General features: G+C 40.9%; 1 protein-coding gene across 2 annotated transcripts in view; it reads right to left on the bottom strand.

Moving 5' to 3' along the window:
* Positions 1–9,768, bottom strand: part of LOC133632373 (ras-specific guanine nucleotide-releasing factor 1-like) — a 67,828-nt gene that overhangs the window by 12,082 nt on the left and 45,978 nt on the right. For both annotated transcript variants that reach the window (XM_062024766.1, XM_062024775.1), the window contains 3 exons: positions 2,283–2,453; positions 2,087–2,193; positions 1,893–2,005 (listed from right to left, as the gene is read on the bottom strand). In XM_062024766.1, coding sequence (XP_061880750.1) covers positions 1,893–2,005; positions 2,087–2,193; positions 2,283–2,453 — 391 coding nt within the window. The remainder of the gene's footprint in view (positions 1–1,892; positions 2,006–2,086; positions 2,194–2,282; positions 2,454–9,768) is intronic.

The raw sequence follows: 9,768 nt of genomic DNA, 5'->3' as shown, positions 1-9,768 counted from the left end.
AGCATTCCTCAGCGGAGAGAAGAGAACCTTCCAAAAGGACAACTATCTCTGCTGCTATCCACCAATCAGGCCTGTATGGTATAGTGGCCAGATGGAAGCTATTTCTTAGTAAAAAAAAGTTTGCCAAAATGCACCTGAAAGACTCTCAAGACCATGAGAAACAAAATTCTCTGATCTGATGAGACAAAGATTGAAGTCTTTGTTGTTAATACCAGGCATCATGTTTGGAGGAAGCCAGGCAACGCTCATCACCTATACCATCCTTACAGGGAAGCATGGTGGTGTCAGCATCATGCTATGGGGATGGTTTTCAGCGGCAGGTACTGATGGATTCGTCAGGATTATGGAGTGTGTAGAATTTTGAGGACAAAAATTAATGTATTCCATTTTGCAATAAGGCTTTAACATAATGAAAAATGAGGAAAAAGTGAAGCGCTGTGAATACTTTCCAGATGCACTCTGCCTGTTCACAAGTTTAATTCACAAAGCTAATACCAAGAAGCATAAAAAAGACAAGACAAATTTACAAGCTAAAAATAGCCACTGGTTACACATCAATCAGTGCCGTTGATCATCTTGGTAAATGTATTGGCTCTACGTCAATAGACAGTGACATCAAAAGACACCCTACAAAATTCACTGGTAATTACGTAGGATTCGCTGGGCGGATTTTGATTAAACTTTCAGGAAATATGATGAGCAACAAATGATTAAATTTTGGGGAGTAATCCTGATCACTGCCTGTATTTAGGATTTTTTTCAAGGATTCTTTACTACAGGAAGTTTAGTCTGGTGCAGGTCTGCACTCTGAATTATTTTCAAGTTTTTTTTGCAGTGCCTGACAGCTAGCTAAAATGTTTGAATTCTGGAGGAGAACAACGGTCTCCTGTATTTACTTCTCGGTAAGGAATCACATTTTATCCAAGAGGTAAAAGATTGAGGGCAGCAAAGAAAAAAAAAAAAAAAAAATGAGCGCTGCAGCTAATTGGAGAGTCTTATTGTCACGGAGGGGTCGTTTTCCCAGGATGCAGACGGAACTCCGGAGGCAGAGTGCAGGTAAGACAATGATTGATTTACCATAAATCAGTCAGGAAATACAAATCAAATAGAATAGCATGCCGATAGCATTGGAAGCTATGGCGAAGCTTAGTCCTAAAACAGGAATCACAAAGGTATTCACACGTAACTTGTTGCATGGAGCAAACAAGACAGCCAGACTGAGTGTGACGAAAAGCAGGAATAAATAGCTCTCTGGTTAGTGCCCGGGAGCCTGTGAGCGTCCCGAACGCTAAAAAGAGGCAGGTGAAAATAATCAGCACCCATGGCCACTAAAACACAAACCCAGGGGTGCTGAAAACAGAACTAAGAGAGTCAAACTAAAATAAAACATGATCCGGGCAACGGATCATGACGACTTATGCTAATGCATACAGAGACAATTTTAACACTAATAAGTTAGGGTTGTGAATCGGAAAAACATTTCAAATGAGAGATTTAGCATTTGGAATGTTTCAAATTAGAAAATACAAGAATTAAGAGGTGTTTTGGGGAAAATAGCTTAAGAAATGTGTTTTTGTCATAAACAGAAATACAAGCAAATGAATATGAATTGTAAAAAGTGCAGAGATAGCACTGCAGTGATAGCACTTCAGCAAATGTTTCTACTGACGGAAAAAAAAACACAATAATGTAACATGAATTGAATTAAATGATTGTATTTATAATTTAATATTTGGTTAGTTCTCTGTTTCAGACTAGATTACTTTCAGTTTATTACGGCTATTTGCCATTACTTTGAACACTTTGCAACACTTCAAACGCAGAAAGTGTAGAAGCCTTATGCTTTTTTTGTAAACAAACCTGTGCTCAAGTGATGGCAGCAGCAAATTCACCTGATAATGTTAGCAGCAGCCTTTCTCTCCTGTGTCAGGAGCTCTGGGTCATGCATCACCTCTTCAAGAAAGCCAATCACCCTCAGCTTCAGTTCTGAATTCAGCTCAAAGTCCTGCATATCAGCAAAAGTTAGAGTAAAAAAAAAGTTTTTTTATGTTTGGAAAAAAAAAGAAAATGGTATAAAAGTGCATACTTGGGAGTGTTTGGAAACCCAGTGGCGCAGAACATTCAGCACTCGGTTTGTGGCGGCTCTTCTGATGACAAACTCTTTGTCGCCGTTCCTCTGATCAGTAGGAAAGCCTGCCAGCATAATGGATCTCATTCGGTCATGCGTCGCTCGCAACGGCATTCAGGACATTTTAATCTAATCAGATTACGGATAAACTGACCTGTGCTAGCGAGGGACATGCGGCGGTATTTCTCCTTGGTTGGGGTGCCCTCGTTGGCGCCGGCTGTGGCAATGGCGAAGGCCGAGGCCGCCGAAAGGGCACTGCGGCTATTGTCCATCTCTCGGCAAGATGACACCACCATGCTATTGTTGAAGGAGAACAGCGAGAACTCTGCCAAGGGGAAGGCAGAATAATTTAGTGTTAAAGTTTATGTTACATCCCATTTTCTTTAATTAACTTTAAAGAAAAAGGTGAAAAGTCTCAACTGCATGTTAAATTTCACAAACTTAAATTGTTTTTTAACACTATAACAACAAATATATTAAGTACAAAAGCTAATATAAGGTCAAACAACTCAATGTAAGTAGAATTTCCAAAAGTAGCAAAAAATACAAATAGAAATGATCAATTCCATTCCAGGGTCAAACTGTGGCCAAAATACTAACATTCAAAGTGTAAAAAGAAGCTTAACACTGTTATTATGAAGTCAAAAAAATCTTTTAACTCTTACACTAAAGAAAAAGTCAAAAAGCAAAGGTGATTTGAGTTGCAGCTGTATATATACACATATATACACATATACAGTGTTGGGTTAGTTACTGAAAACCAGTAACTAGTTAAGTTACTAGTTACTTTATCCCAAAAGTAACTCAGTTACTAACTCAGTTACTAACTCAGTTACTTACACCAAAAAGTAATGCGTTACTGTGAAAAGTAACTATTTAGTTACTTCTTTTTTTCTTCTTCTTTTTTTAAAGCTCCCTCTAATGCCCTTTTAGCCTTCATTTCAGTACTGTTATTGCACTGGAGAATAATACAATCTGTTGATCAACTTGACATGCATTTGCATCACTGAACTCTGCTAAGCAATGTGGTCTACATACAACACACAAAGACAAAGATATGTTTCAAAGGGCCAACTTATTTCAGGCCAGAAAAAATTGACAAAACTATTTTAAATAGCTGCAACAAAACATGCAAAAGTAACAAACAGCATAATAACAACATAGCTGTAAATCAAATAAGTACTTTAACTTTACTTTTACATACCAAAGCCTAACCAGGCGTTTTTTCTCTCAAGGAATTCTGAAATAAAATCATGTCTGAAGCACAGAACACTGTACACATTTCCCCAGTTTTAGTTTAGAGATAAGGAAAGATTGGCCTGGCCCAATAGGATCCCTCTTTATGTTTGTGAACTTTATAGTCCATACATTTAGAGTGATGTGATGATCAAACACTCTAGAAGTCTAGAATGAAAGAGTATATAAGATAATTGACAGAGTGTGTGATCTATAATTCATAATAACATTGATTTTGATTCAATATTATGTTTTGAGCAATGACAGTTTGAAAGAAAAAAAACAGCTTTGTTTTATTAGTCAACATTGCAACTTTTTCTAAATTACATTTCACCTTTAAGCTTTTTTATTTCACATTTGTTATGTTTTTTGTTAATTTTAATAGTATTTTAGAATGTGCTGTGGGCCTTTAAAACATTAGCTGTGGGCCGCAAATGGCCTCCGGGGCACAGTTTTGACACCCCTGCTATAGATAATAAAAAATTAAATCTGATAAATCTATCGATAAAAAGCTGAGCCTGGCGACGCATGCGCGTTAACAACTCTCTCGCTCTCTCTGTCTCCGCCCCTCCCTCACGAATGCTGCAGCGCGCACCCCTCCCTCCCTCCCTCCCCACACTCAGACACACACACAGCGCGACTCCTCCGTGTGACACAAGAGATTAAGAAGAACGACACCGTAGCGCTGCCACAAAACACACTCAGATCTTCTGTTTCTAGCCGATACTACACAAAAAGTAACGTAAAATGACGCAGTAACGCATCATGTAGTAACGGTAACTGAGTTCCTGAATATAAAAAATAACGTGTTAGATTACTAGTTACCGCCGAAACTAGCGGCGTTACAGCATATGTGCAGTCCCAACACTGCACATATATATATACATATATACACATATACATATACATGGACATATACATATACATAGACATATACATATATACACACGCATATATACATAATTACATATACACACACACACACACACACACACACACACACACACACACACACACACACACACACACACACACACACACACACATTTACATATAATATATATATATATATATATATATATATATATATATATATATATATATATATATATATATATATATATATATATATATATATATATATATATATATATATATATATATATATATATATATATATATATATATATATATATATATATATATATATATATATATAGCGCGGCCCCCAGCCAAATTGTTTTACCCCAATATGGCCCCGGAGTCAAAAAGTTTGGGGACCCCTGGTCTAAAGTGTGCGTTCCAAAATGACAGTTTTGGCCACTGGAGGGCAGCCTCGAGCCAAGCAGACCTCCTTGTAGCATCACAGAGTCCTGCAGCTTGTGTCAGTGACGGTGTTTGCCTCTTTGCCTCCCCCTCATACTTCCTCCCTGCCTTCCTCCATTGAACCGGGGGCGGTATAGAAGAACACGCACATGGTTGCTAAGGTACAAGGTTTCCTTCCACCTACACTCGCACGGCACTGGCTTCCCTTGTATCCAACACCGTGGGAGGAGAACACACTGGGGATTAATTGTGCCTGACTACCGACAGGGTGGATGCTCCCTTCTCTGCGTGGTAGCAGCAGGTCCGAAAGGCTGTGGGTGTTTTGTTTTTCTTTCCCATGCCCTTATTTTTCAGACCTGACATTTTCCACATTTGAAAAAAGTTACTGCGTGTGTACTTGTAGCTGCATTATTTCCACAGCTACTATTTAGGTATACAGACTTACTGTAAACAATACAGTATATACCGATAGATCCAAAGTTAAACTTGGACATCATTACCAAATCGGGTTAGACTTCAGCTCAGTGAGCCTTTAGAGGGGTTTTGAAATTCCAGCACATATGGGTATGAAGGATAAGTGTGATGACATCCAAGGAACCAGATATGTGGGAGCCGGGGTTGTCGAAGTGGAGGGGAAAGTGGGGATGATGTGGCTTTTGTTAAGTCTGATCATTTGTTTTTGTCATTTAAATATGTATGTTTAAAAAAAAAAAACGACAATATAATAAAAAAAAAAAGTTCAATTATAAGGTTGCCTGAATAAAATTAAGAATGACTGTCTATACCCCCCATCAAAATGGTTTGTTCCACCTGTATAGGCAAACCTGACTTTGGAAACTTCACTCAACAAAGATGTCAAAACATCATCAAAGCTCAACTTTATGCAGTCACACACAGCATTTTGGAACAAGGATGAGGCGATAGACAAAAGGTAAAAATATATATTCATCCATCCATCTTCTTCCGCTTACCCGAAGTCGGGTTGCGGGGACAGCAGGCTAAGCAGAGAAGCCCCGACTTCCCTCTCACCAGCTACTTTGTCCAGCTCTTCCGGGGGATGCCAAGGCGTTCCCAGGTCAGCTGGAAGACATAGTCTCTCCAACGTGTCCTGGGTCTTCCCCGTGGTCTCCTACTGGTCGGACGCGCCCTAAACACCTCAGTGTTCTGGGGACATTCTGGCCAGATGCCCGAAACACCTCATCTGGCTCCTCTCGATGTGGAGAAGCAGCGGCTTTACTCTGAGCTCCTCCCAAATGACAAAGCTTCTCTCTCACCCTATCGCTAAGGGAGAGCCCTGTCCCCCGACGGAGGAAACTCATTTCGGCTGCTTGTACCCGTGATCTTGTCCTATCGGTCATAACCCAAAGCTCATGACCATAGGTGAGGATCGGGACGTAGTTTGCCTAGTAAACTGAGAGCTTTGTCTTTCGGCTTAGCTCCTTCTTCACCCCGACAAACCGATGCAGGGTGCGGATCATTGCAGACGCTGCACCGATCCGCATGTCGATCTCACGATCCACTCTTCCTTCACTTGTGAACAAGACCCCCGAGGTACTTGAACTCCTCCACCTGGGGCATGATCTCTTCCACAACCCAGAGATGGCACACACATGTACTCGGACTTAGAAGTGCTGATTTTCATCCCAGTCGCTTCACACTCAGCTGCAAACCGATCCAGTGAGAGCTGAAGATCCTGGTCAGATGAAGCCAGCTGGACCACATCATCCGCAAAAAGCAGAGACCTAATCCTCCAGCCACCAAACTATATATATATACACTGTATATATTGTGGAGTTTTGCTCAAGCACCGCTTTTCAGGTAGGCACCTCACAGGGGAGGAGCCAGGCCACGGAGGTAGAGTGGAACACGAAGGACAGCGCCCCAGGCTAGGCCGCATCATTGAGGGGCGGTACATATTGCTGTACCTGCTCTATCAGCCTGAAGTGCCACCAGCTGTGTGGCCGGGTGGGGCCCAGCTACAAATTTTCTTCACTCTGCCTCATTCAGATCTGGCTCTCTTCTGTGTCAAGGCAGGTGCATCAGGCGGTGAGCTGAGACATCCACTATTTCCCCATTAAAGGCCTACTGAAATGAATTTTTTTTATTTAAACGGGGATAGCAGATCTATTCTATGTGTCATACTTGATCATTTCGCGATATTGCCATATTTTTGCTGAAAGGATTTAGTATAGAACAACGACGATAAAGATTGCAACTTTTGGTATCTGATAAAAAAAAAGGCTTGCACCTACCGGAAGTAGCGTGACGTAGTCAGTTGAACATATACGCAAAGTTCCCTATTGTTTACAATGATGGCCGCATGAAGTGAGAGAGATTCGGGCCGAGAAAGCGACAATTTCCCCATTAATTTGAGCGAGGATGAAAGATTTGTGGATGAGTAAAGTGCAAGTGAAGGACTAGTGGGGAGTTGAAGCTATTCAGATAGGGAAGATGCTGTGAGAGCCGGGGGTGACCTGATATTCAGCTGGGAATGACTACAACAGTAAATAAACACAAGACATATATATACTCTATTAGCCACAACACAACCAGGCTTATATTTAATATGCCACAAATTAATCCTGCATAAAAACACCTGCGTGTTTGTTATGCTAGCTCCTAGCTCCTCTGCTAGCTCCTAGCTCCATAGAACACGCCAATACAATTCAAACACCCGATCAACACACACAATCACTCAGCCCAAAAGACCGTTTACCTAACCCAAGGTTCATAAAGCTTATATATTTTTAAAAAGTTACGTACGTGACGCGCACATACGGTCAAATTATCGAATGTTTAGCAGCCAAGGCTGCATACTCACGGTACCTGATATTCAGCTGGGAATGACTACAACAGTAAATAAACACAAGACATATATATACTCTATTAGCCACAACACAACCAGGCTTATATTTAATATGCCACAAATTAATCCTGCATAATAACACCTGCATGTTTTTTATGCTAGCTCCTAGCTCCTCTGCTAGCTCCTAGCTCCATAGAACACGCCAATACAATTCAAACACCTGATCAACACACACAATCACTCAGCCCAAAAGACCGTTCACCTAACCCAAGGTTCATAAAGCTTATATATTTTTAAAAAGTTACGTACGTGACGCGCACGTACGGTACGGTACGTGTTATGCTAGCTCCTAGCTCCTCTGCTAGCTCCTAGCTCCATAGAACACGCCAATACAATTCAAACACATGATCAACACACACAATCACTCAGCCCAAACGACCGTTCACCTAACCCAAGGTTCATAAAGCTTATATATTTTTAAAAAGTTACGTACATACGCAAAAAAAAGCCAAAGCTGCATACTCACAGTAGCACGTCTGCGTCTTTGTCATCCAAATCAAAGTAATCCTGGTAAGAGTCTGTGTTGTCCCAGTTCTCTACAGGCGTCTGTGTATCCAAATCAAAAGTCCTCCTGGTTAGAGTCTCTGTTATCCGAGTTCTTCTATCTTGACTGCATCTTTCGGGAATGTAAACAAAGACGCGCCGGCTGTGTACTGTTGTGGCTGACTACGTTCGAAAAATACGTCCATTTCGCACCGACAACTTTCTTCTTTGCTTGCTTGGCTTCCTTCTCCATAATGCAATGAACATGATTGAAACAGATTCACGAACACAGATGTCCAGAATACTGTGGAATTATGAAATGAAAACAGAGCTTTTTCGTATCGGCTTCAATGTGGAAGGCATACCCGTGTTCGCCGGGCTACGTCACACGCATACGTCATCCTCAGAGGCGTTTCGAACCGGAAGTTTAGCGGCAAATTTAAAATGTCACTTTATAAGTTAACCCGGCCGTATTGGCATGTGTTATAATGTTAAGATTTCATCATTGATATATAAACTATCAGACTGCGTGGTCGGTAGTAGTGGGTTTCAGTAGGCCTTTAATGAAATTACTGGTGAAATGTTTACTGAGATTATGTTTCTCTTATTTTATAGGCAAATCCCTAGGACATTAAAGGAAGTGAGAATTGGGAAAGATTGAGAACCCTGGATGACAGAGATTTATGTTTGTTAATTGAAACTTTAAATTCGATGCTTCCACACCCTGCCCTTCCTAAAAAGACTTGTTCAATAAATGCCTCTTTTCGGCTTTCTGCAAACTGTATCCCGTGTCTTGGTGAATCAGGTGCCATTATATACTGTATATAAGATATAAGATTCACAGCCCAGGTAAAAATACAATAAATTTACCTGTGGCAGCATAGGATAAAGTTATGTACACCTTTCACATAAGTGTGGTGCATTCAAGGACTCCCAATTAAAGTTAGAAACAGAAAAGTTTTTAAAGTATAACATCTAAGTAGGTTTTGACATGTATTTTAAAAAGCTGGTTTAAATCAAATTCATGTAATTATTTTTTTTAGTGCATGTACACATACTGTAACCTGACTCTCGCCAGATCCTTGTAGTTTGCTGAGCTCCACACAATGATCTGGGCTCGAAGGCAATGCAAACTCCTTCAAGATAGCAAAAAATAATGAACCAATCAGGATCCCCGGGCGGGATTTCAGAGATGTGATGTAGCGCCGAAGCGAATGTTTGATTCACACACAATGGCGGCACAGAGTTGTGTGCTGACATATTTTCTTTGCACAAACGACATTGATCGTCTACTGACATTGCTGCGTTGTTTCAGTAAAAGTTCTCCAACTTTTCGCTCTGTTGTTATCCAATGTGTCGGCTGTTCTGTTTTGGATTTCCCAGCGTCGCTCTTATCAGCGTCACAGGTTGATTTCGATGTGAGTGGTTGAAGTAGCACGTCATTCAAGATAACGGACACGTGGTTTATCCAATCACATACAGTGATTTTTTTACAAGACCCCGCCTTCTGAAATACATCTCCTATTGAGAAGTCCCAGATCCTTGTGTGGAGCTCAGCGAACTACAAGGATCTGGCGAGAGTCAGGATACACATACTGTACCAGGTGTGTGTGTGTGTATGGGGCAGCGACGTTGGGTTTAGGGTGGGATAGGGTTACGCCTCGGGTTTGGAGGCCCAGAATTTGGTGCTACGCCCAAGGCTGGAGCAACCTGTTAAAGGCCTACTGAA

This window comes from Entelurus aequoreus, linkage group LG02, assembly GCF_033978785.1.
Source record: "Entelurus aequoreus isolate RoL-2023_Sb linkage group LG02, RoL_Eaeq_v1.1, whole genome shotgun sequence".
Lineage (NCBI taxonomy): Eukaryota > Metazoa > Chordata > Actinopteri > Syngnathiformes > Syngnathidae > Entelurus > Entelurus aequoreus.
The sequence above is the reverse complement of the archived record's forward strand: the minus strand, read 5'-3'. Positions and strand labels throughout refer to the sequence as shown.